The 27828-nt window shown below is 42.3% G+C and overlaps 1 protein-coding gene across 2 annotated transcripts in view; it reads right to left on the bottom strand.

Moving 5' to 3' along the window:
* Positions 1-27828, bottom strand: part of KATNAL1 (katanin catalytic subunit A1 like 1) — a 56272-nt gene that overhangs the window by 12753 nt on the left and 15691 nt on the right. For both annotated transcript variants that reach the window (XM_044442308.1, XM_044442309.1), the window contains exons 4-7: positions 27391-27556; positions 15282-15409; positions 13377-13482; positions 1148-1306 (exon numbers count right to left, since the gene is read on the bottom strand). In XM_044442308.1, the coding sequence (XP_044298243.1) occupies positions 1148-1306; positions 13377-13482; positions 15282-15409; positions 27391-27556 (559 nt within the window). The remainder of the gene's footprint in view (positions 1-1147; positions 1307-13376; positions 13483-15281; positions 15410-27390; positions 27557-27828) is intronic.

Below are 27828 nucleotides of genomic sequence, written 5' to 3'. Positions count from 1 at the left end.
AGGTGTCATAAGTACAGGTTAGGGGACAAGTGGCTGGAGAGCAGCACTTGTGAAAGGGACCTTCAGGTGCTGGTTGACTACAGGCTAAACATGAGTCAGCTGTGTGATGCGGTGTTTAAGAGGGCAAATGCCACCCTTTGCTGCATAGCCAGAAGTGTGGCTTCTAGATTGAGAGAGGTATACTACCACTCTATATAACTCTGGTGCGCCCACAACTGGAGTATTGTGTTCAGTTTTGGGCCCCTCATTACAGGAAGGATATAGTCAGGTTAGAATCAGTGCAGCATAGGGCCACAAGGTTGGTGGCCGGTTTGCAGGGGATGCCATATGAGGTGAGACTGAGGGAACTGGGTTTCTTCAGCCTGGTGAAGAGGAGACTCAGAGGGGATCTGTTGATGACATATAGGTATGTGAGGGGATGTCACATGGAGGTGGGTAGAGACCTGCTCTCCCCTGCAGAGGAAGGCAGGACATGCTCCAACGGAGCAAAGCTCAGGGAACCAAGGTTCCATTTAGATGCCAGGAAGCATTTCCTGACAGTTAGGACCATGAGGGTATGGAACGGGCTTCCACGGGAGGTGGTTGAGGCCCCATCAGTGAGGGTGTTCAAAGATAGGCTGGACATGCACATGGTGGGCATGTCATGAGCGGAGCCGGCTGGAGCTGGAGGTCAGAGTAGATGGCCCAGGAGGTCCCTTCTGACTTGCTCTGTTTCTCTGTTTCTATTTCATTTATTTCATTTTTATACTACTCAGAAGCATGAAGGCTCTTGGAAGGAGCCTTCCAAGGGGAGGTAATGGCCCAGGGGAACTCTTTAGATGGTGATGTGCATCACTCCACTTGTTTCAAAATGTGGGAGGGCAGCCTTGCTGTCCTTGGGGACACACCTGTTCATTCTGCAGAGCAGGGTCCAGAAGGTGTGCTGCTACGTCCTGCCCTGATGGCATCACTTCTGACAGTTGTTGCTGGGAATCCGCAGCCCGGCAACTGACACAAGAAAGCTGATAATAATAACTCTAGAACTATTTATGCTTTTACTAGGAGAATGTTGACTAATGAGTAAGTTGGTTCATGGACAATGTGCCAGAAGGGCTCAGATGCTTGCTGCATAACAAGACAGGAAGAATTGAACATCAACAATACATACCATTTCAAACAACAAGCGGACTAACTTTTCAGATTCACCACGGTATTTTGAGGTCAGAGTGGAGGAAGACACATTAAAGAAGGTTGTTCCGCATTCTGTGGCTACAGCCTTTGCTAACATGGTTTTACCAGTCCCAGGAGGGCCAACCATTAGAACTCCCTGAAATTAAATGCAGACAATTAAATAAAAAAAGAACAGGTCTGGTGCAAGCATGTAACAGTAATAAAATCAAATTAAATGAATTGGTTTAAGCATAGCCTAGGCCAATTATACAATATGTGTAGGAGTATATGTCACTTTTGATTCATAAAGGCCTTTCTTGATTTCACTAAGGCAAAGTGCGCTGATAGTAAACATCAGAAAGGTAAGGTAAGATAAAATAAAGAGGAGACTTCTACTGACTATTACAGAAACAGGGTGAGTATCAGTACAGCATTTTTGCATTCCACCACCATCATAACAAGTTAATTTGCCATTCTGTGAAGAAAAAAAAAAAACCTTCTTGCATGAGTGTGTGCCATGAGTGACTTGCCCAAGCAATTCCAAGATAGGTGACCCCTTCTGAAGTGCAAAAGCCCTTCCCGCTTTAAGAATTAAGAGCTCAAATAGCCATCTAGTATGAATTAGCTCACTGATCAATCAGGATGTTCTAACTCCTTGAACCATGTGTAGCTGATACACATACCATTATCTGCAGAATTTAATTACTGGCAAATGCTGGGGAAAACAGTGTTCCTTCTTTGAATCCTATGCATGGAAACAAAAGGCCCACACAATATTTTCAGTTACTTTTCCTACAGCTACTACCTAATCACAGTTGAGATATAAAGAAAGTGCAAAAGGATATTTTTGACATGTTACAGAAAATCCAAGTTGTTCCAAGTGATTCTTTTGGCAGGATAGCAAGACACTGAGTTTCACAAGTATTTCTTGATGGATAGAGTGGCTTGCAACATACATGCTACAATAATAACAACATCAACTGAAGCTAAGATGAGATGTCAAGTATTGTTCACGTTCTGAAGGTTAAGGTTAGGGTTAGGATGGCCAAAACTGAAAGCATTTTTAATAATATTCCCAAGAGCTACTAAAAAATGGCCTCCTACATGTCACTACATTCTTCTATTCCAAGGATGCAGAATATACTCGGCCGAAGACCAAATTCCATTTCAAAAAAACCTCTCGGGGTAGACATGGCCAAAACAAAAAGGGTGGGTCCAAAATACGAGACATACCAATGTATTTTAACTTAACATTCTTACTGCCTTAGGAGAGCCATTCCAAACTTTTAGAAAAGGAAAAAGTGGCACAAAGGCTGGGAAGTCACCAAATGATTGGCAGATGAAAAGAAAGGCTTGAGGCCCGGAAAAGTCCTTCTAGGGAATCCTGAAGTGTTAGACTGGAACCCCCAGAGAGACAGATCTTGCCCCTGGGCCTGAGGCTCTGCACCCCTCTGACTTTCTAAGAATCAAACCCAGCTTCACTTCTCTACTTAGTAAGAGCCTCTTAAAGCCATTAACCCTGCCCCTAGCCAAGTCTGCTCCATGAACCTTGGCCTCACAAGCAACTGCTTCTACTTTCATCTGCTAACATGGCTGGCCATCTTACAAGTATGTCCCACAACCTGCCTATTGGACCCTTGTCCATCTTGACTACTTAACAACGCCAAGCATGGGATAGGGACCTCGATCCCGGAGGTTGTCAATGCCTCTCTGAGGGATGGCAGGGTATCTGCCCCTTTAAAGGAGGCGGTAGTCCGATCAGTCCTAAAGAAGGCATCCCTGGATCCAGAGACGGCCACCAATTATAGACCAGTGGCCAACATCCCGTTCTTGGGCAAGGTGTTGGAGCGGGTGGTGGCGGGACAACTCCAAGCACTCTTGGATGAAACTGATTATCTGGACCCATTTCAGTCCGGCTTCAGACCCGGGTATGGTACTGAATCTGCCTTGGTCGCCCTGTATGATGACCTGTGCAGGGAGAGAGACAGGGGGAGTGCGTCCCTGTTGGTCCTCCTTGACCTCTCAGCGTCTTTCAATACCATCGACCATGGTATCCTTCTGGATAGGCTAGTGGGACTGGGGGTGGAGGCACTGCTTTGCAGTGGTTCCGCTCCTATCTCAATGGCCGACTCCAGAAGGTGGTGCTGGGGGATTATGGCTCTGCACCCATGACAGATATACCATGGAGTTCCGCAGGGTTCCATCTTGTTCCCCTTGCTATTTAACATCTACATGAAATCGCTGGGAGACGTCATTAGGAGGTGTGGGCTGCGGAATCATCAGTACGCTGATGATACCCAGCTCTACCTCTCGTTTTCAACCAATCCAGGTGAGGCAGTGGCTGTCCTGAACCGGTGCCTGGCTGAGGTAATGGGCTGGATGAGGGCCAATAAACTGAAGCTCAATCCAGACAAGGCAGAGGTCTTGTTGGTAGGCGGCTCAGGCTTCGGGGAAGGGGACTTTGATCTTGTCCTGAATGGGGTTGCACTCCCTCTTAAGGACAAGGTCTGCAGCTTGGGAGTGCTCCTTGATCCAGAGCTGTCGCTGGAAGCTCAAGTAACGGCAGTGGCGAGGAGCACTTTCTTTCAGCTTCGGCTGATTCATCAGCTGCATCCCTATCTGGAAAATGACTGCCTGGCTACTGTGACACACACATTGGTAACTTCCTGACTAGACTTCTGTAACACGCTCTATGTGGGGCTGCCCTTGAAGACAGTCCGGATACTTCAATTGGTGCAAAACAGAGCTGCCAGGTTGCTGACGGGGACTGGGCGTTGTGCTCACATAACTCCAGTCCTCCATCAGCTACACTGGCTCCCCATTGAAGTCCGGGCCCAATTCAAGGTGTTGGTTATCACCTATAAAGCCCTTAATGGCTTGGGTCCTGGTTACCTGAAGGAGCGCTTACGTCCATACTTGCCCTCCCACCCCTTGCGACAGGCAGCAGAGGCCCTTCTCCGGGAGCCCTCTGTGAAAGACATTAGGAGGGTGAGCACCCGGAGGAGGGCTTTCTCTACAGTGGCACCCAACCTACGGAATGCGCTCCCCAGAGAGGTTATTTGCTTCCCCAGAGAGCATTGTTATTTGCTTTTCGGTGCCAGGCCAAGACCTTTTTATCGAAATGTCATTTTAATTGTTGATTTTATTTATTGATTTTAACAACTTCGGCCAGGATGTTTCCAACTGTATTTTATTGTACTAGTGATATTTATTTATTTGTAAGCCGCCCCGAGGCTTAGGTGAATGGGGCGGCATATAAGTCTGCTAAATAAATAAATAAATAAATATTCGCCCCAACAGCTGGCTGGGACACTGGGAAGGGGTTTGGAAGTTGGGAAGAAGGTCAACCTTCGTCCCAAGATGCAGAGGCATGTGTGACGGGATATAAAAGTTTTAAATAAATAAATAAACCTTATTTACATGAGTTTCTATTCTTCCCTCATTTGTACTTCTTCTCTCATCTGGATAAACTTCTGATGACACTCAGACCTGTTCAAGTGCCACACACAACTCATGGTGAAGCACAGTTTGGCCATCTGTGGTATGGAGTGGACTCTTTCTATGAAATATGAGATTTCTTCAACACACACAGTATTATTTTAAGGACATGCTTGCTACCATTCTATCTCAAGCATTCTGCTGTCATGGCATAGCCTTCATCTCCCTACAAACATAAGATCAGATTACAGGCAAATCGGAACTTTCTAAAGAAACACTGTACATTCAGGGTAATCCAATTAGTACTGCACATTACAATGGACCTTATACAATTAATATATTACATAAAATGCCTTCACAATGAAAGAACCAGTTAAAAGCTATCCACATTGGAAATTAAATGCTGTCTGTTCCTGGGGGGGGAAATTACTTAGAAAGAATGACATGGAGAAGACTTATAAAAACAAATCAACCGAGAATGCAATTATTCAAAAATGGTTCTCTCCCAATTCTTTGGGCATAATGGACTCACTGTGTCTAGATTTTCCATTAACTCATACTACTTCTGTAACTATTTATGGACTTTTTCAACACAGGCTCCAATGTACATTTATGGGTAATGAAATCAGATGTGTTCATATTGTTTCTACACAGTTTGCATTTAAATGGTACTTCCAAGGTTGCAGAAGTTTTCCTAAAATCTAAGGTAAAATTTATATAAGATAAATGTGCTTGGCTTCTGTAAGACTGTTCAATAGTTTGCCCCAGATAAGTGAGCACAGGCCCACAAATACAGATTTTTAACAGTTTCTATACTACACTCATCAATGCTTACACAAAAGCAATGTAAGCATCCCCCAAATTCAAGAAATACACCATAGCAACAAATACAATGAATGCATTTCAAAGCCAGGAGCACTGGTAACAAATTTAGTGTCAAGAGGGCTTCTTCTAAAAGAAATCGACAACTGAGAAGGCTCTCTCTGGTCATGTCAATTCATTTCTGATGGTTGAGGCATGTAGAGAAGTTCCTCTGATTATCAAAATATACACACATGCAATCAAGCATTCCTTCAGGAATCTGAGGCCAAAGCCATGCACAGTTTTAAATGTCAGTGCCTCATATTAACAATTGTACTCACAAATGAACATATCCACTGACCAACCTATAGAATGTAGCATCTAAATGAGAACAGATGCAAGTAATTTTATTCTCCAAATGTCTATTTAATGTTTTACAACTTGTTAAGAATGCCGGTAGTTTCTTGTGGGTCAAGCTGGAGAAAGCCTAGAACCACTTACACAGCAGGGTGGGACAATGCCTCAAGGATGCAATGGCGATGAGAATGTATGATTTCATCACCACTATTATCAACATAGAGTTGGTTAAACAATATGCTCTTAACTTTGGAACAACCTCCCTGCTGTGGCCTGCTTGGTGCCAAATTTGTCATCTTTTTGGCACCAGGTAAAAACAGCCCTCTTTGCAGAGACCTTTAAAGACCTCCCTGCTCATTCAGGGCCTGACACGGTTAGCCAGGTGCCTTTCTTTCACTCTTGGCTGCATTTTTATTATCTTTCATGGTCTGTTAATGTTCTTCTATGTTGTTTTAAATTAATTTTAATTCTTAATATTTTTATCTAATGTATTTTATTGTTTTTATACTTTGTTGTAAACTGCCCAGAGAGCTTCGGGTATGGGAGGTATAGGAATGTAACAAATAACAACAACTGTGCCCTTCTAATCCCATCAGCCCACAAGGCTGAACTATTTTCATAGGTTTATCACCTTTCCAGAGGAAAGAGGCCAACATAAGTTTGAACCTTATATCATGATGTGATATGACTATGACAAGAGAGTTAAAGAAAACTTTCCCACAATCAGCTTGTTAGTTTGCTGCTCTGGACTAAATGTCAAGCTGGGGTAATGATGAAATTAAGCAGCTCATGGTTGCTGTGCAGCCATAAATTCTAAACCTGCCCTAGATAAGGTAGCTTTAGCATGGACATTGAGGTCCTCCAGAATATCCAGTCTGGAAATTCCCAGTACCAAATCCAAGATCCTGTGTTATGTCTGGTAGAGAGACAATACAGTGGTTAACACACCAACTGAATCCCCCATTTATTCCTAGTCAGGCCTGACTTCAGGTATTGGGATTCTGTGGATAAACTGTTCTCAATGGGCAATCCACAACAGTCCCAAGAGATCTTCTTCCTCCTACCTTTCCCACCGCTACTTATCAAATGGGAAACTGCCTGCCTCCTGCCTGCCTGCCTGCCTATGGTGTTGCCAAGCTGCACTCCAAGCCCATAAGACACATTTCCTCACTAGCACCTTCACCAGAATACTAGACCAGCCTGACATATACCAGGGCTGGGGCAAGCATCAGTCATGGCAAAAGAAGCAACTTAGTATGCCATCTGGGCCCAGCCAAAGCCCCAACTCCCACCACCATGCAACTGTGCCACTACACCAATGTGCAGGTACCCCAACGAACTATCATTTGCAAAAGCTTATTTCAAGATGTCTTCACACCTGTTCCCAGCATCCAACAACAGGGACAAACACTCAGAACAGTGCTCAACTAGGCAGAATTCTCAAGAGGGAAACTAAATTCTTACAGACCTCACTGTTGCCCTTCCTGAACCCACTCCATAAACAGAAGTTTGAGAACCCAGGGTGCTCAAGACTACTTGTTACTTTTGCTGCAACAGGTTAACACAACTACTCTTCTGAAATTTAAAACATTTCTGCACCTTACTTCATCCAATCAGGCTCCAGTACAGTATACAATATACCTATACAGATTACAGTGTAACAAAAAAGAAACATTACTAAGATAGCTTTATGTTTAGATAAACTTGCATAATCATACAAAAACATTATATACATCTTTAAGTGTTTTAAGTAAATAAATTGTTTCAACTTGGTGTCTAATGTGCTAATTTATTATTTATCACATTTCTCTACTGCCTAATAACAAAAACTATCCAGATGGTAAAGCAGTCATCAGGTGGTCTGACTTCAGGAAGGTATTCCAAAACATTGGTCCCTGCATAAGGCTGCACAAAATACCCATGAAGTTAAATCAGATTATTTGAGAATGAACTGGGACAAGACACATGACAGCCATGATTTTGTCTACCAGTATTTTAATTTTAATATAAAATCTATAGGGTCAATGTCCAATCTTTAAATCCCTGCTTCCAAAATAAATACAAACACTGGGAGATCCAATGCTGGAATGCTCATATCTCATTTGTCTTGGCCCTTAGGAATCATACTGATATGGGAATCCAGGTACCACTCTGCAATGTATTCCACACAGTTCAAGCAGGTCTATTTTTCAGAGCTGAGCAGTTTCATAAAGTGAATTTGTGCAACACCTGCCTACTTCTCTAAAAATGTCAACTCCAGGATCAATGGCTAGTTAAAATTCTTCACACGCAATATGTCCTTTCCACTTGGTTCTGTCAACCTAGCTTTGTCAAATCTAGGAATTTTCCACTCACACGCTCAAGTGCACTGCAGGAGGGCCGGCATTTTGATAGAATCACAGCAGGGTTATTTCTTGCTGTTGTAACGATCACTACTAAAACAGTGGGAAGTGTAACTGGAGTCTGGCCCTCCTTGGCTCACAGAACACATCAAAGGAAGTGAAACTGGAAACTCTCTGATGTCCACACAGACACAGCTAGCCATGGCTTCGCTCTCCTGGGAGGAGGCCTGTCTTCCATACCAAGTGCCTACTTTGTAAATAAAAACAGTTGCCTTGAGCAGAGTTCTCAGGAGAGCCCTGAGGATTCAAAAATGGAGCTGGCTCATTCAGCTAGTACTCTCAGCGTCTGATACACAAAGCGTATTTCTGCTGTTACAATAATGAAAGATGATAGTGACATGTCAAGAGGAGGGAAAACGTATTGTTACATTCTCTTTTCTGTTCTAAGGTTTATTGTTTATTAGATGGCCTACATTTACTTTTATAGTCCCTTGAAACTTGCCATATCCCATCACCAATAACTCCATTAACAACATAGAAGGCAGAAAAAATGTCTCATCGGGGTCTATTCACACAATTCCACACCAGTGTATAGGCTGGAATAGGTGGTTGAAGCCACAAACAGTGTATCAGTATCGTAGTTCTGGCTAAAAATTGGATCAGCTACAAACCAAGAAGTTGATAGTACATAGATGAGCTTGGAGCGGGGGACCATCACTTGCTCAACAACTTTTGCCAAAAATTAGAAGTTACAAGTCAACAGCTGCCCTTGAAATCCATGGCCAATGTACAATTCTTGAGTGAGTCTATCAAGATTTGTGGCTTTCTGGCAACATATTTCCCTGATTAAGTCATTAAGAATACTATGGCCCAGACTTTCACCAACTAAAATAGGTACAGTTTGGACTCACAGGTAGCTAATATCATATCCTCAACAATGCCCCTACTGAAAGAGCAAAGCTGATCCCAATAAAACCAACAGAGACTCAAATATCCCAACATTTTGATGTGTCCTAAATAGGGACTTCATGATAAAAACATATGTGAGCAATTTTCACTGCAAAGATGTTGCAAATGTATCCTCAGTGGACTATCTATGTTATCTTGTCATCTGAGAGATGGCATATGAGGGTTTACAAGGCCATTCACTGCCTTGAACAGTTCCATTAGATGATACTTTGCTAGACAAATAGCAATGAAGAAGAATTTCTCTGCAAGGAAATACTGCCATGATATGAAACCTATCCTATGGACACCTTATCAGCTGATAATTACAGTAATATTGGCATGGAAAATGATAGCTCCTGCCACATGACTTTGGGGTCCTTATATTACTGGAGTGGTATAAGAAAGCAAACTGGCCAAAACAGAAATCAAATTGACTATGTAACTGGAAGAAAGAGAAAGGAAAAGCTGTACGCTCACTGCCAAAACTAGATTAGGAACAGATTGTGGTAATGACTATAACTCTTAATATCAAAAACCATAGTCAAGCTAAAAAAAGTTCACCTACCGAAGCATAATGCCAAAATACAACTTAAATGACATTCCAGAGGAATTTTAAAGTCCACATAAAGAATAGATTTGCATTACTGAACTCAATTGACCATGAGCCAGAAAAACTGTGAACTGAAACCAGACATATTATTAAGGAAGAATGCCAAAAGACAATTCCTGTAGCAACAAGAAAGAAAAAGACAGGCAGAAAGCAGAGCAACAAACGACAGATATAAGCTTGGAATTCTGAATGCAACTTTTCAGCCACTATAACATAGAGACAAAAAGAACTATTACAATAACCAATGCCAAGAAATAGAAGAACAAGGGAGAAAACAAGAGAACTCTTCCAGAAGATCCAAGAAATCAAAGGGAAATTGAAACCTAGATTAAGAATGCTAAAAGACAAACAGGAGGACATGCTATCTCACCAGGAAAAAAAATAAAAGGAAGGTAGAAACAATATATGAAAGAACTATACAGAAGAGAAAAAAAAAGATGACATATTCCTTCAAAGAGAAATCCTATGAAGGGCCTGCAATATTAGAAAGTGAAGTGAAAGCTGCTTTGAAAGTGCTTCAAATGAATAAAACTTTCAGAGTAGATGGGATAACAATAGAACTACTCCAAGCTGTAGAGAAGAAATAAATCCAAATCCTAAAAAGAATATACTAAGGAATAAAGAAAACAAAACAATGATACACAGACTGGAAATGTTCAATAGACATTCCAGGCCCGAAGAAAGGAGATGCTGACAAACGCAGCAATTACAAATTCATTAGTGCAATGAACTTGTAATTGCAAAGTGTTGCATGGTGTTGTAACAAAGAATTTTATTCTAAGAAATGCCTAACATTCAAACCAGATTTCAAACCGGAAGAGGCACTCAAAGTCGTATCACAAATATACCATGGAGCACCAAAGAATTTCAGAAGATCAGTGCATGCTTCACAGACCAAAGCACATCCTTTGACTGTGTAGATATTCATTTATTTATTTATTTATTTATTCATTTATAGACTGCCTATAATTGCCAAGGCCTTCCTAGGTGCCTTACAATACATAGAACATATTAACAAAATAAAACACATTAAAACCTATTAAAACACAATGAAACATCTATGAAAATGAGATTATAAGGGCCACAGCATTCCGGCTAAGTGTTAAAAAAAATTCCTAAAAAGGCATGTCTTTGCCTGGCACTGAAAGGAACATAAAGATGGTGTCAGGCGAATTTCCCTAGGGAGGGAGTTCCAAAGATGAGGAGCAGCAGGGGAAAAGGCCCTTCACCTAGTTGCCACCCCTCTCATGTCCCTGAGGGGTACTTCTCATAGAAGGGCCTCCTGAGCTGAACTGAGGGGGTGGGTAGGAATATATTGGTACAGACAGTCCTTTAGCTATCAAGAAGCAATGGAATGTCCTGAAAGAAATGGATATGCCTCAGCACTTGATTGTCCTGTTTTCTGGACACAAAGCTACTTTTAGGGAAGAATAAGGAGAAACAAAATGGTTTCCTCAGTGCTAGCATGTTAGATAACAGTGCATTTTATCTTCCTATCTGTTCTATTTGTACACAGAATTTATCATCAGAAAAACTGGATTAGGATCAGAGGAATGGGTGAAAATTGGCAGCAGACACATCAGTAATTTAAGATATGCAGATGTTACCATAATACTGGTAAAAGCAGCAAGAATTGAAATGAATCCTGATGACAGTGAAAGAGGAGAGCACAAAAGCAGGACTGCAGATGAGCAATAAGAAAACCAAAATCATGACGACAGAAAAACTTGACAACTTTACCATCAACAATGAAAACACTGACACTGTGAAAGGTTTTACTTATCTTGGCTCAGTCATTAATTCAAATAGAGACTGCAGTCAAGAAATTAGAAGAAAACTAATAGGAGTCTTCACCAGAAACTAAGGCCAAGATCATCCACACAATTCCAGATAACTATGTATGGGTATGAATGCTGCACAGTGAAAAAACTACTAGAAGAAACTTGATGCATTCAAAACAAAGTGCTAAACGAGAGCTTTGTGAATACCTTGGACTGATATCAAAATGAACAAATGGGTCCTTAATCAAAAAAAAAAAAAGCCAGAACTTTTGCTAGAAGTGAACATAAGAAAACTGAAACTTTGTACTTGGGCTTATCATGAGAAGACAACTTGACAGCAGTTAACAACTAGAGAGAACATTTGCATACCCTGCTTTTGCCATTCTTGGAGGTTTGCTTTAATCTTTAAAACTCCGAACTGTTTGCTCTTCAGCAACTCCTTCTGCTGAAAGGCACTCAGGACTGAACAGTTTGAGAATTTGGAACAAAACACTGAGGAAATGTATGAGTATCTGATTAAATTTGTAAAAGATAATAGTATTTGTACAGACTGATGGTTTAAATAGTATATAACCACATTAAGCACTGGAACCATTTCTCTACTATTTTAATCCCTTGAGAGAGTTGTTTTTAATTTTTATTTTGTTATGTATTTTCAATGTTGATTAATAATAGACTAGTTACTGAGTTAATGATTAGGAAATTGACTCTGTCCTAATTCTGTTTCAAGCTTTTTATTTAGTAGTAATTAAAAAGATTCTTACTAGATAGACAAGGATACAGCACTGGGGATATTATCCTCCCAACAAAGCAAGTAATACATATTAATGCACAGAATTCCTTCTCAGGCTCTGTTCTTGACTTGTCTTTGGATCATAAATGACTTTGTCTCGAGTTGAAACAGAGAGAACTATCAATACCATCAGAAATTGCCTCCACTGAAAGTGTTAATTGGCTGGTGCAATGGGGAAAAAATAAAAGAATATTAGATGCATTTATGAATAAAAAGATTGATAAATGTATGCAGCACCCAAAAAATGCTAGCCCTTCTAGGAGGAAGATAAATTAATAGATAATGCTAATACTATAATTAAAGAACTGGATTTTGTTAAAGCTTTTCTTTTGGAATGTAATGGACTACTAACTGTAATTGCAAAATTCAGGGAGGGGGAATGATAAAACCCACATCTGACAATAAAGCAACTGCTCAAAATTGACCTCCATCTCATTTTACAAGAATACACAAAGGATCTAAGAAAGCTCAAAAACCTTTAAAAAAAAGTTAATGACTCAAACAAAAGTAAAAGCATCAAGAGTATAAAAAAATTGGAACTTATTACAAAAACACAAAGGAATTTTAAGAAAATTCTGAAGTTATTAGATGAGAAAACAAAGAAAGTAAAGGAAGTACCAAAACTGGATGAAGAGTTGTTGTACCCTGAAAAGCAGAATGTCAGGATCTGAAATCTGGCATTGGTAAACCTCTCTTTGCCAAAGTTGTTGTGAAACCAATGGTGAGAGCATTTATCAATATAATTTATTGATGGGTTATATAAGTTATTCTATTTAGCCTTTAAATCTGTCAAATAATTATAGTATGGCTGTTTTTGCATTTGGACTCTGCCTTATCAATTATGTGCATTTCAAACAGTCCTACATAATAAATAAGATGATAACTCTATGAGGTTATGAAAGCAGATGATCATCCTAAGCACATACTCCTATCTTGACAAGGAAAGAAAACACATCAAGAATCAGATAATTTCAGTTTATCCAATAACAAGATTCTTTATTTTAAAACCAACTTACAGCATCAAATTTAACATGCTTCCCTATATTTGTAAACAGCCATTGCAGGATGATATATCTAAATACACATTATAGTATGTATAAGTACATCTTTGTGTCTATAATAATGCACGCTGATGACTAGTTAACGAGAGTACTCACCTTCCAGGGTCGCCTGATCCCTTTGAAAAAATCCGGCATCCACATTGGAAGAACAACTGCTTCCCTTAACAATTTTTTAGCTTCTTCCAAATCAGCTATGTCATCCCTATCAAAGATCAACTCAGATTTAGAAGGTTCATATACACAAAATATCTTGCATTTTTAAAATATGAAAGTAACATCTTTCATTTTACTTATAAAATACAGTGACGGTATCCCCCTATGTAGCATACTAGTATAAACCATTGTTCTGAAAAATGACCTCCCATGTGAAAGGTATGGTGCAAAAATGACTGTCTCCTGAAGATGATTATTCAGACAATTCTTTTAAATGCTCTTGAGCACAGCAGCACACGCAAACAGCAGAACTGTTTGCACATACTATTTAAAAGTCAGAATCTTGCTTTGTGATCTCAAAACACCAAAAACTCTGATAATGACAGAATAGGAACGAGGCAACTCTAGCTCCCTGAAATACATGCGCATCATCTTCGTCATGGAAACCAGCAAAATGGAGAAGATAGCGGTTCTGAAGATTGGATAGAATTAGACTGGTGGTATTGTTTACAGGGACAAGAGGGGCGAACTGTAAAGCTGGAGCACATCCAGACCACCTTAAAGGCTAGTGGCATCACTGATCACATTTCTGGAGATAAGATCCTAAAAGAACCTGTATGGCCAATCCATTCTTCTTAGCATGATCCCATTATAATGCATGCCACAGAGCAGGGTAAAATGGCATTATAGAATATATTGATTTATGTTAGGAAAGAGCTTTTTGTGCCTTGGCCATCTGCTACTGGCCCTAGATAAGCCATAATGGCATTGGGGTCTGCAGAACGTATCTTTACAGGCCTCAGATTTACTCTGGCAGGAAGAACAATTTGAGAACTAAAGATACTTCAGAAACATTTATCTGAGATATTCCCAACTCCTTCCTTATCCCAAACTTCCTATGGGATACCTAAGCAACTTCCAGAATTTGATGGCAATTCTTACACTGTGATGGTTACCAGATGCAAATTGCTGAAAAGGCTTAGATGCTGTAGTAGCTCCACATGGTGGCTGTAACATGCCATTGCATGGGCAGTTCCACATCAGTGCTGCTTATTCTCCATTTAATGGAAGCATGTCACTGTGGGGTGGTTCTCATGGGCGCCCCACAGAACCGCTACCATGCTGACCTATCGCCAAAGAGACACCTTCATGAAACAGCTTTAACCCAGAACTCAATTTTCAATCTCTTGTGGAAGTGGTTGATTTTACAAGACAACATTTAATAATTCATTAAATATTTCATAGAGCTTCACAGCATCACAATCTTATCTACCAACAAAGAAAAGTTATCCTGTTGGATCATTAGGATGCAAATATAAAATTCATCTGTACGTGCATTTCTTGTTGCCTTTTTAAGAGAGTAACCACACAAACTTCTCTAATTCTTCTTGCTGATAAAGACCATTCTAATCTGAGCTTAGCTCGGGCCAGAGTTCACTAAGGTTCAGCCTTGGAACTTACCCTGAACATCAAGGATCATATCTATTAAGTGTCAATCCTTGTACTTTTCTGGTAGGAATGTGACTTTCAGCATATCCTGAGTGCTGAAAGTAATCCTAGATGTGAAAGAAATGGTGGGGATATTGCGTAATGAAGAAAATGCATTCTCAGTAGGAGCTCCAGAAAGGTAGCAGTGTTCATTGTTTTGTGTACTAGGGCTCTACTCCACAAAAGCTCAAAAGAAAAGGCTTTAAGCTACCAGAGGCCCCTCTGTTGGTTTTCCTTAATACAACTCTCCTTACTACTAAACAACCACAACTAATCTCAACATGTCAAAGTTTATGAGAGGTGTCTCCCAAACAGCAATAAACTCCTAATATCTCTCATTTTACAAAATAAGCACTGTACCAATGAATACTTAGATTCCTTGACACGATGTCTCTTTCCAGAGCCTCAACCAAATCTTTGTCATAACCTGCTCCATCAAATTTCTGAATTTCACCATCACCAGCACCATCTTGGTGGATCTTCTTTCCCTAGATCAAAGTGTTGGAATAAATATTTTTTGAAAAAAATGGCACAGAAATTAGATGAAAGTTAAAACAGTTCTGGAACTACAATTCTTTTCATTCTATTGAAAATTTTACTGAGCTTTGCTGTCTTTGTTAACATTGGACAGCTTAAGACATGAGAACAATGGGCTCATAAAGGCAGAGGAGATATATGGAAAATAAGTATATTTAAAGGCCACTAGTATGAACAAATTAAAGAGAAAAAAACTGATTCCATTCAATATATTTATTTAAACCCTGAGAACTGTAGTTCTGGGATGGGGGAACTGTGATCAAATTGCAATTAGCAGGATTTCCCTTCCTCAGCACATTTTATTTTACAGAAAAATATGAACACTTGAGCAGGAGAACATATAATGCAAACAAAAATTAAATAAACATGTTTGAAAACAGAGCATTTTCAAGAAATTCTACAACTGGCAACATTGCTGCAGATTGGAAAGGTTTATGTAGAAGTTGTTTTCCAACAAGGGAAGGATGAGATAAGAGCGAAGATCCACCTGAGACTTCTTTTGTTTGTTTTAAAAAGGGCTAAATACAATAAAACAGGCAAGTGACTATTCCTTTAATGAACAATCTATCTGTATTTTTAAAGCATTTCAACATGACATAACCACTTCAGGAGATGGGGCAATGCTTCATATTGAGGCTCAGGGGAGGAAAGGTTTTTGATTTTGGCAAATACTTTGAAAATACCTTAAAATTGGTTTGCTCATGCCAGGTATGCCAGAACATGATACAAGAGGAAAGCTTCCAGAACACTGAAAGTCTGACATCTGCACAGGCCCTACCCATATCAACAAGGATTCCAGCAGTGTGATGAAACACACAACAGATGCAGAAACTGGGAAACAATTGCCTCCTACTTCCCACTGGCAATCAGTCATTATCAGCCCCTAATGAATGCTCTAAGAGCAATTACTCTGAAATTATGAAGTTTAGGAGGTACAAACATGTTCAGTGCAACTGCCTAAGGATCCCCATGTAATCTGTCCTCAGTTTCCCAAACGCACAGGGAGTTACGAGTTTAAATAATACTTACAATTCAGTGGGCATTTAAGCAAAAGCTGCTTACTTGAAGCACTCCAGTATCCACTCATAATACTCAGTTGAGCCATGCAGCCTTTGATCCAAACTAAAGGGAATGGACAGTCTGCTTGCCCTGCTAGCCTGAGGGACCTCGCCCTGCAGACCATCAAGGCACAACCCCAGGTCAGTCAGTGGCAGAGACTGACCTGGCGGAGTGCCAGCAGAGCAAGGGAGGAGCAGCAGAGCAGTGGCAAGCCAGCAGTGTCCATCTGTGGGCGGCTACTCCAAGGCAGCCCCTCCCATCATGCTGGCCTATTTCCCTGGAGATCTTCCACCCTGGGCAGCTGCCAGTCTTCCTGTCCAGCTAGCCAGAGGACTCTCGGCACGTGGACCATCGAGACACAGCATCAGATCAGTTGGTGGCAGAGACTTGGGGTGTTGGCCAATTGGGTGGGTGGTTTGTAGTTGTAGGCTGCATGATGATAATGAATTGTCTAGCTTTAATTTTTGTATTGCTGTTTTAGAAATTTTATAAATTATGTAAATTGTTGTTTATTACCTCATGTAGCATTTTGAACGCTTGTACTTTGTTTTATGTTGTATTTTATTAGTGTATACTGCACTTAGGTATTCTCCAAACTACCCTGAAAGCCTTTTATGGCTAACTGACAGTATAGAAATTTAATTTAATAATAATACTAATAATAATTTTATAGAGGTTATCACTATGATAATGATCTCTTCATTTTGTTTATAAACCAACACTGGTCACAGTGTGCCTCCTATTACTTTTAGGGAACTAGCTATATTAAAGTGCATGACACAGAGGCAGTAATATTAGATGCTGTAACAAATGCTTCAGGGAAGACTTTTACAGATAGTTTTCCATGACACTGGAAAACAGTTGCAGGTGTTCCTTTTGGCCAAGCTAGACAAAATTAAGAAGAAGCGGTTTGCTCTCTAATGTACTTCTATGAACCTGAGTAGTTCAACAGAAGCAGCAAATGAAAAAGAGAATAGACATAGCTTGGAGACCAGGAAGTCTACAAAACTAAGAGCCAAAGGACAGGTAAACAGGAGGATATTTAAGTTAGAAAGTATGGTGCCATTTATTCCTAAGCTTCTTTAGAAGCACCATGTGTCCTTTTTGTGCCCTTCCAACCCCCCTTCTTAAAATATGACTGATGAAGCTAATAATCTCCATTCAATCTTTCTTTTGCATTAGTTGCCCACCCCTGCCACTGAAAACTCATTTAAACCAGGAAGTTGCTGTCAAAGGGATTTTGAACCTCAGAGGACAAGAAAAAAGGAGAGGCACTTCAGGCTGTATGAGGGCTGCAGGAACCCTTCAATTCTGGACTCCTGCTTCTTGCAAAGCTCACCTCTCCACTGTGCCCAGCAGCATTCCAAAGGGATGGAGGTAATGACTGGACTCAGCTGCAAGGTTTGTTAACCACTCTGGCTAGGTTCAGACAACACAAGCCACCCATCACTTATAAGCAAACCCAAAGGAGGTCTGGGGTGGCTTGTGGCCCACACACAACATAGTCGCTGTACCCACAATTGCTTGTCATGGTGTCTGAACTCTGACAACCAAGCCTAAATTAGCTGAGATGAGTTGACTAGCAAATCCCTTCTTGCCACTCTTGCCATGAGGCTACTGGTCAAGGGTCAGTGCCAGGCACCCCAAACAACAAGATCTCATCTCCTCACAACCAACATTAGTTCCCATTGTGGAGCACATTTTGTGCTTTGTCCCAAACCTTTAGGTGCTCTAGAGTTTACAAAAGTATACTCCATCTCCTTTTTCAAGAGAAATATGAGCTCTGAAAACTAACGGTCAAAAAACTGGGTCCCTTCTAAAAGCAGGTTTTGAACAACCCAGGGTTTTAAATGCTAGTTGTCAGAACTCATTTTCCCCTTAGAAAAAGTACCTAGAGACTGGTAAGAAAATGAATAATATACAGCCTAATGGGAACTAAAGGAGTGCAGGGAAAATGAGGACTTTGTTCTGAAGTGGTTTAAATACCCCCCCACCCCAATCCTCTTTTTTATAACTAAGATCACTTTGTTCTTGAAATCTCACCTTCTGACAGCTGTCAGCACAAGGTCCACACTTTCCTGAGGTTAATGGGAGGACACAGCATGTCCAAAAATGTTTGTAGGTACCTAGGATACCAGGGAATGACAAGCTCTACCACTGAGGAAAAATACTGTTTGTAGAGCATGCAGCAATGTAAAAATTGGACGCTACATTCTCTCCAGCAAACTACAAAGAAGTAAATGAGAGAAACAGCAGGGTGATTCTGCTAGCCTCCCTCATGAAAGGTCCTCCTCCCTGTCACCAGCAGCAGCCATTCAAGCAAGGCTGAACAGAGAGAGATGCAAGGCGAAGTGAGCCCATTCCACCAGCCCGCTTGAAATACTTACTTTTTCCTCTTCCACTCCCATTCCCTTTTCCTTGTATGTCATGCCATTTTGGAGTATAAGCCTCCAGTAGGGACTGTCTTATTTCACTGACTGTATGTAAGGAGCCTTTGGGGGATACGAATATTTTAAATGAATGAATGATACGTATTTTACATATGAGGAGCTTGGTCACCAGACTAACTAATCTTTCCCTTGGTAATTCTCTGGGTCCACATGTGGATTACAAGAGTTACTAACCGGGGTGGTGGGAAAAACAACCCACAGGGTAGGAAAGTGCCATCTGTTGTAGAAAAAACTTGGGAGGTTGCAATGGCCCTTGCCCTCTTATAGAACTATTGTAACATTATTTTCTTTTTTTAAACTATCAAATATTTTAAAACATTTTAGTAACAATAATAAACTTCACAAAGAGCTTGGATTTGAACTTAGATTGCCTTAGCACAACTGCAACACAACCCACTGTTACACACCACCAGAAATAGACATGTACAATCCTTTTCTTCCTCTTTTTAAACTATTTATCAAATCTTTAAACAAATAAGCAGGTTGCTTACCTGTAACTGATGTTCTTCGAGTGGCCATCTGTGCAGTCACACATATGGGTGCTGCGCCTGCGCAGTGCCTTTGGCCGGAAGATTGCAAGCTAATGGTTTTTGGCGGGAAAGCTCCGCTCCCCCTCCCCCATAGCCTATAAAGAGCGGAGCGTCCGCCATTTTGTTCAGTCTTTGACAACCAAACATACGCCCCCATGTGGAAAAAACTGTCACTACTAGATGAGAAAAAAATCGGTACTGTGAAAAAAGGGAAAGCATCGGTACCGACGAATATGTCCACTCACCGACACCAACACCGAGAGGGCCCGGCGGGTGGGTTGTGTGACTGCACAGAGGGCCACTCGAAGAACATCAGTTACAGGTAAGCAACCTGCTTTTCTTCGTCGTGGCCTCTGTGCATCACACATATGGGTAGATTAACAAGCTTGCCATAATGGAAGAGGGGAGGTGTCCTCAACGAAGAACAGATGAAAGAACGGCTCTGCCAAAGGAGCAATCTTGCCGAGCCTGAACGTCTAGAAGATAATGTCTGGCAAAAGTGCAAGGGTTCGCCCAAGTAGCAGCTTGACATACATCATCAATCGGGACTCCCGATGCGAAGGCAGATGAGGCAGCAACAGCCCTAGTCGAATGGCTTCGAGGAGCTGTGGGTAATTCAATCTTAGCCAGTTGATAGGATAAAGTGATAGTATGGACTATCCACTTGGAAAGTCTCTGCGGAGTGACTGGAGCGCCTTGATCTCTGGTAGAATATTTAACAAATAGTCTATTTGAGCGCCAAACAGTTTCAGTCCTAGATCTGTAGAAGGCTAAGCAGCGCCGAACGTCAAGTGAGTGCAATGACCTTTCTAACGGAGTCCATGGAGATGGAAAAAAGGCAGGAAAGATAATATCCTGTCCCATATGAAAAGATGTGGCCACCTTAGGAAGAAAAGATGGATCGAGCCACAAGACGACCTTTTCTCTGTGAAAATTCAAGTAAGGAGGGTCTATGTGGAGAGCGCAGAGCTCACTGGCCCTTCGGGCCGAGGTAACCGCCACGACAAATGCTGTCTTTCATGAAACCAGATGTAAACTGACTGTTGCCAATGGTTCGAAAGGAGCTCTTGTAAGCCCCTGCAAAACAACAGAGAGACTCCATGTAGGCATTACTGGCCTGATTGATGGATTAAGATTATGAAGACCCTTAGGAAACCTCATAATAGTAGGTTGAGAGAAGATGGGTGATCCGTCCACCATGCCACGATGATAGGCGATTGCCACCATATACACTTTAATTGAAGATGATTTCAGTCCGGAGTGGTGCAGTTCTAATAGGAACTGAAGGATTTGATGTATCGATGATGTAAATGGAGAGAACGAATGAGACTCGGCAAAGGTGGAAAATCGTCTCCATTTAGTTGCGTAGGCCTTCCGTGTAGATGGCTTTAAAGAAGAATCAAGGATGTGTTGAATATCCGGATGAAAGGTTGTCGGATTCGACGGATCAATCCTCGGATCCGATGGTGCTGGAGGAACAAAAGAGGAAGTAGCGCTGAACGCAGCGGATTCGAAGGCAGGATTCGAACTGCTTGAAGTTGCCGTCGATACAGATGGCGCAAGGTTAGCTATCAGATTCGCCATGCTGTTAGGTTCAACGATAGTCAATCTGGATGGCGAAGCGTACCATCTTGTTGGGTTATGAGGTACGGAAGCAGTGGAAGATGAAGGTATTCCCCGTGAGAGATGTCGAGCAGTGTAGCAAACCAAGGTTGTTGTGGCCACCAAGGGGTAATTAGTATCCCCGTGGTCCGATCGTGTACTATCTTCGCTATCACTCTCATCATAAGAGGAATCAGCGGGAAGGCGTAAAAGTTCAGGTTGTTCCATGGGATCATGAAGGCATCCCCTAGGGATCCATACCCGATTCCTGCTCTCGAACAGAAAGCATCACACACCTTGTTCTGTTGGGTGGCGAACAAGTCCATGTCGGGGAACCCCCAGTGATGAAAAAGAAAGTTGCGTGTCTGAGGATCTAGCTCCCATTCGTAAGAGATGAACATGCGCCTGCTGAGGAGGTCCACTTCCACATTGTCCGTACCAGCCAAATGGACTGCCATTAGTGTAATGTCTCTTGGAATGCACCAGACCCAAATCTGCATAGAAAGTCTGGCCAGAGTCGGGGACTTCGTTCCGCCTTGTTTGTTCAGATAAAAGACGGTGGCTATGTTGTCTGAAGTTATCTGAACGACTCGATGATGGAGAACATCTTCGAAAGAACGCAGGGCTTTGAATACCGCCAACAGCTCCAGGAAGTTGATATGATTCGTGGATTCTTGATGAGTCCACGTGCCCTGGGTATATAGACCGGAGCATACTGCTCCCCATCCCAGAAGAGACGCGTTGGTACCGAGGGTTATCGATGGGCATCGGGGCCTGAAGGGAACCCCAACAGTCAGATTGGCTGATACCGACCACCAGAGCAGAGAATGGAGCACCGAGGATGGGATTCGAATCAACTTCAACAGTGAGTCTCTCTGTGGGTGGAACACCTTGTTGAAAAGCAGTTGTAAAGGACGAAGTCAAAGTCTGGCGTGTGGCACCACAGCAACCAAGGAAGCCATATGTCCCAGAAGCCTCTGGATGGACTTTGCCGGAACCGTCCCATCTCGTCGCATTCGATGGATGTGGCGAGCGAGAGTCTGTTGTCTGTCCTGAGGAAGGAAGGCTTTTCCCAGTGTTGAATCCAAATGGGCTCTGATGAAGGTAAGCGTCTGCGTCGGAAGAAGAGAAGATTTCTCGGTATTAATGCATAGGCCTAGATCGTCTAATAAGGCACAGGTTGTATGGATGGATGTGAGGAGTCCTTTGCTAGACTGGGACACCAGAAGCCAGTCATCAAGGTAAGGGTAAACTTGTATGTCTTGGAGGCGTAGGAAAGCGCAGACAGGGGCCATACATTTGGTGAACACCCTCGGAGCGGTGGCCAGACCAAAAGGTAGAACCGTAAATTCGTATAAATGGGGTGCAACAGCAAAACGAAGGAAACGCCTATAACTCGGGTGAATCGAAATGTGGAAATAGGCGTCCTTCAAATCCAATGAGGTGAACCAATCCTCCTTCCTTAACAGCAGCAAAATATTTTGAAGGGTGGTCATTTGAAACTTTTTTGTCACGATAAATCGATTTAGATTTCATAAGTCCAAAATCGGATGCAGACCACCATCCCGCTTCAGGACTGTAAAATACCTGGAGTAGAATCCATGGAGTCCGTCAGGTGGAGTTACTTGACGAATCACTCCTTTATGAAGAAGTTGTTGTATTTCATCGAGCAATCCCGGCAAGCATGATATAAACCAGATCGGACTCGATGGAAGAATGATGTCGAATTCTATCCAATAGCTGTGCTGTATGATGGATAATAGCCACCGGTCAGATGCGATGGACTCCCAAATTGGGAGTCGGCTTTTCAGCCGGTCCCCAGATGAGAGGGGGGTGGGTATGGAAGGGATCTGAGGAATGGTTCGCCAGTCCCATCAACGCTGCCTCCTATCTTCGTCATAATGGCGACGGCCCATTGCTGGGGCTTTTGACGGCGGCGTTGCTGTTGCTGCAGCCAGTGTTAGGGCTGTTGTCTAGGCTGATACAATTGTCTATAGGATGGACAGGTCCATGCCCACTTACGCCTAGTTTGAGTCTGAAGTTCCATCCGCCTGGCCGTCATGCAGGACTCGTGGAGTTTCTTCAGCTTGTGGTCAGTTCTGGAGTGGAAAAGCCCGGACCCGTCAAAGGGAATTTCCTCAATCCTCCATTTAGTCTCCTCCGGGAAGTTGGAATTCCTTAACCAGGCATGTCTGCGGAGAGAGACAGCACCGACCAAGGCTCTCGAGTCTGTGTCCACATGATGCCTGGCTGTGGACAACTGCTGGACGGCGACCTGCATCGCCTCCTTGATAAGCACCTTCGCCAAGTCGCCCTGGTGGTCCGGGAGGGTTGAGACGACGTTGTGGAGCAATTGCATTATGAAGTATTGATACCTCGCCAACGTCGCCTCGTAGTTGGAAATGCGCAGCCCCAGGCCTGAGGCTGTGTAGACTCGCCTGGCCAGGGAGTTGATCTTTCGTCCCTCCTTGTCCCTTGGTGCGGTGTGGCCTCTCGCCTCTCTGCCCTGGGAGGACTCCACCACGACCGAGTTCGGCTTGGGGTGGCGAAGGAGGAAGAGAATGTCCTCCTCCCGAACCCGGTACATGGATTCGTACCTCCGAGACATGGATTGAGGGTGAGAAGGCAAGTCCCAGGGTTGCGTTATCGCCTGTCGTAAGGTGGTGATCAATGGGAGGACGATGGAGGTGGACTGCTCCCCGCGGACGTCGTAAAACTTGTCCGTAGTGGGTCCCGGACGCTGGATAGCATCGATGTCAAGGGACTGGACAAGCTGGGACATCAGCTCTGCGAAGGAGACCATAATACGGAGGAGCCGATGACGAGGACTCCACCGGAGAGATGGACCGGCTACTCTTATCCCGAGGACAGTGGACGGTCACGGGAAGGCGGTGAAGACCGACCCCCTAGGTGCGGGATAGTACCCGACAGAATGTGGATCGCCCCAGGCTTGATAGTTGGAGCGATGCCATCCCTCGGAGCACTGTTCCATGGAGTGACTCCTTCGGCTTCTAGGCGGGGACATCTACACATCCGCCTCCATTGTGGCTGCGGGCATAGGTGTGAGCGACCTAGCCCTGGGGGGAGAATCTTGAATTTCCCCATCAGAAATTGACCCCTGCAGTAGAGTTGGAAGTGGCTCAGCAGGATGGTCAGCCACACGGCGAGGGGACCCTTGAGGGGTAACCCTCATAGCCGCCTGAAGCACCGGATCGGGTGGAGTTGGTACAGTGACTGCCGCTGGTACCGAGGGGGCCATCGAACCCAAGTCACGGTGTCAAGGGCACTCTGGGTCCTTCAACTTTTTCGCCGGTTTTGGAGCCTTCTCCTTCCTGGTTTTCTTTGCTGATTTGTCAGTTTCAGCATGCTTACGCTTCTCGTGCTTTTTCTTTGGAGAAGCAGGAGGAGCCCCCATGGTAGACGTGCCTTCATCCAAAGGGCGTGAGGGCAGAGCCACCGTAGCAGAGCCAGGCTTTGGAGCGACAACGAGTGGGTCAGACTGCATGAGAGCCCGATCCCACAAGAGCCTCCGCAGACGATTCTCACGGTTTTTCCTGGCCTGCTTAGAGAAGGCCAGGCAGTGAGAGCATTTGTCAGTCCTATGCCCCTCCCCGAAGCAGAGGAGGCATAGGTCATGCGGGTCGGTCGGAGACATCTTAGACTCGCATTCCGCGCATCTGCGGAAAGCCGCTCGCTGCGCCATCGCAAGAAAGGAAAAAATAGGAGATAGTACAGAGGGTAAGAATATATTTTTGGTTTTGTTTTGTTTTGTTTTTTATAGAAGATCAAAAGAGAAGGTAGAACAATAGAAAACTATGAAAACTAACAAGAACTATAAGAACTAGCAAGAACTATAAGAACTAATAGGGCTATAACAACTGGGAGAGAACAATCGAGAGCAAGAACAAGCTAGACGAGCAACGGTCAAAGCGAGAGCGAAAGTGGCACGAGGCACAGCAAACGGCGGTTGCAAAGACTGAACAAAATGTCAGACGCTCCGCTCTTTATAGGCTATGGGGGAGGGGGAGCGGAGATTTCCCGCCAAAAATGGTTAGCTTGCAATCTTCCGGCCAAAGGCACTGCGCAGGCACAGCACCCATATATGTGATGCACAGAGGCCATGACAAAGAATAATAGTTACAAAAATTATTTAAGAACACAACCATAAAAATAACATAAAACAGGAAAATAGGAGCATAGTTTTAGGGCTTGGTTCTGACAATAACCCATACCCCAAGGGCTGAATATGAGTTGCTGTTCAACCATGGGTTGTTTTTGAAATGTGGGTTAGTGTGTTGTCTGCACCTAGCTATGCTAACAAACCATATTTGTTAACCATAAATAATCCACCATTCACAACAACAAACTATAGGTTCCCTTCATGGGGTTTTGAGGTTAATAAACCATGGGTTGTTAACAGTAACTCATATTTCAATAGCAAACACACAATTCAGTCAGAACATGCATTCAGCTCTTTTCAGTGGTTTTTCATTCTTCTATCAACTTACTACAAAGATGTCTGTCATATCTAAAATCCCTAAATATAGAAAAATTGCATTTTTACACATACCCTATAAGCTAAAATGTGTCTCCATGTTCCCAATATCAACTACATTATCAAAAAGAACTATCATAAAAGTAAAGCAACTTACCAGACAATAAAGTAAAACCTAAGACTCAGCCAAAGAGATAGTAATACTATCAAGAACACCTTCACATTATATACCTCCCCAGTGTATAAAGCAGGTCTCAGTTTGTCACTACAAATCATGATTTGCTATTTAGAAGCTGTAACTTCTGTAACTGTAAGTTCCATAACTGTAGTTATAGAAGCTGTAAGTTCCATAACTGTAGTTATCTTTCATTAGATACATTTCAAAGAACATCACTTTTCTTTTCCCTTCCTTGTGCCAATTTTATCTAATCTTTCACAAGTTTATTCCCATGTTATAACTAAATACAGTGTTCTGTTTGCCACTGTTAAGTGCAATTCAGCATCTTTTAAGCAAGTGTTCGTTAGATATGTTGGACTGCAAACTCCATCAAGGATTATATTGAATGGTACTCCATCTCATTCGAAGGGCACCACAATGAATTGCACTTTTAGATTCTGACAATGATCAGTATGATTTTTTTTTTCAGAGACTTCATGCTTCATCAATATATATTGTCCAACTAACCACTGGATTAACTTGATCATTTCCAGAAATCCTGAATGCAAGGACAAGAAAATATGTTTTCACTAAAGGCAGTTAACTGCACAAGCCACATTTTTATTGTGCAATTTAGTATCATAGGAACATATTTTAAAATTCAACTGTTGCATGTTACTCATAGTACACAGCAAAACAAAAAAAATCCTGTTCTCATTTCTTCTGGTTGTCTTTTTCAGTTTCTTTTGATGTCAATCACTCAAGTGCAGTTTGGCTTAGCAGTAAGAGAGTATTGTAGGACCTTTTAAAATATAATACACAGAGCCACTGATTTCAACCACTTGTGCATTCATTACACCCAATAGCGTACAGTGATTCTTTCCTGACCAAAAATGTAAGAAGAGACATATACAGGCAGTTCCTGGGTTACGAACAAGTTCTGTTCCTGAAAAAAAATAGAAATTCATCTTTAAGTAGAATTTGTATGTCACCCATCCACATTCTCAGGAGTAAGGGACACTGAATCCCCATGAATATCCCCAGGCCCCCTTCATGCTCAAATTCACTGGAGCCTCCTCTTTGCAGCAAGGAAATTCTGAAAAGATATCCTAGAATGGGCAGGACAGAAAGACCTGCTCTGGAGGCCTCCCTTTCACTTCCTCTCACTTGACCGTGATGACAATTGCCTGCAGTATTTTTTTAAATTAATAGGTTTTATGGCACATTGTTTCTAAGTACAAATTGTTCGTAACTCAGATGTTCGCAACTGGGGGACTGCCTATACACATCAGCTCTCCAAAATGTAAATTTCATGAACCACATCCAACATAGATATATAAATGGCAATATTTAAGATCATTAAATACTTAAAGTTTATTTCTAAGATTTATTAGTTGTTTTACAGCTAAGGTCTCTTAATGTAGAAAACCCATATAAATAAATCAAAATTAGAATAAAAATCAATTGAAATGGAGACTAAAACAAACTGTCTTGACATTTGCACAAGACAATGCTATCTTCCTGCTCTCCCTGGTTTAAGGCCTAAATCCAGCACAGAGGTAGACATACTTGGGTCCTTTGAAATCAGCAAGACTAAGCTTACCTAAAATTCTGTGTTAGCCAAGTCAAAGATTTTTACCTTTTCATCTTTTCCTTTTGCTCTAGATTCCCTCTCTCGGCTGCTGGCAGATTTTTCATTTTTTGAAATTGGCTGAGCTCTACCTATAGGTCCCCGTTGTAATCCTGGAGATTCTCTCCTCAGAGGTTTCACTTCTCTATTGGGTCGCTTTATCTGAGGAGGGGCTCTGCCAAGTAAAGAAAGCACACAAGAAGCAGTTAAGAGAAACCAAACACTTTGCAATCTTCTTTCCCGATTTGATAGAAAAAGTTTACATTCAGATTGTACAAGTTGGTCTGTGATGAGTCAGTGAATGGACAGCTATGATATGGAACAACAACCCTGTAACTCCCTCTTCTAATGCTATGCAGACGTTGATCAGGTTATTTCTGTACACTATACAGAAGCTATTACTTGGTTATTTTTAATGGTAGTTAAATTGTTGACTATAATTTTATT

This window comes from Varanus komodoensis, unplaced genomic scaffold (genome assembly GCF_004798865.1).
Source record: "Varanus komodoensis strain SLA01 unplaced genomic scaffold, ASM479886v1 scaffold4, whole genome shotgun sequence".
Taxonomy (NCBI): Eukaryota; Metazoa; Chordata; class Lepidosauria; order Squamata; family Varanidae; genus Varanus; species Varanus komodoensis.
The sequence above is the reverse complement of the archived record's forward strand: the minus strand, read 5'-3'. Positions and strand labels throughout refer to the sequence as shown.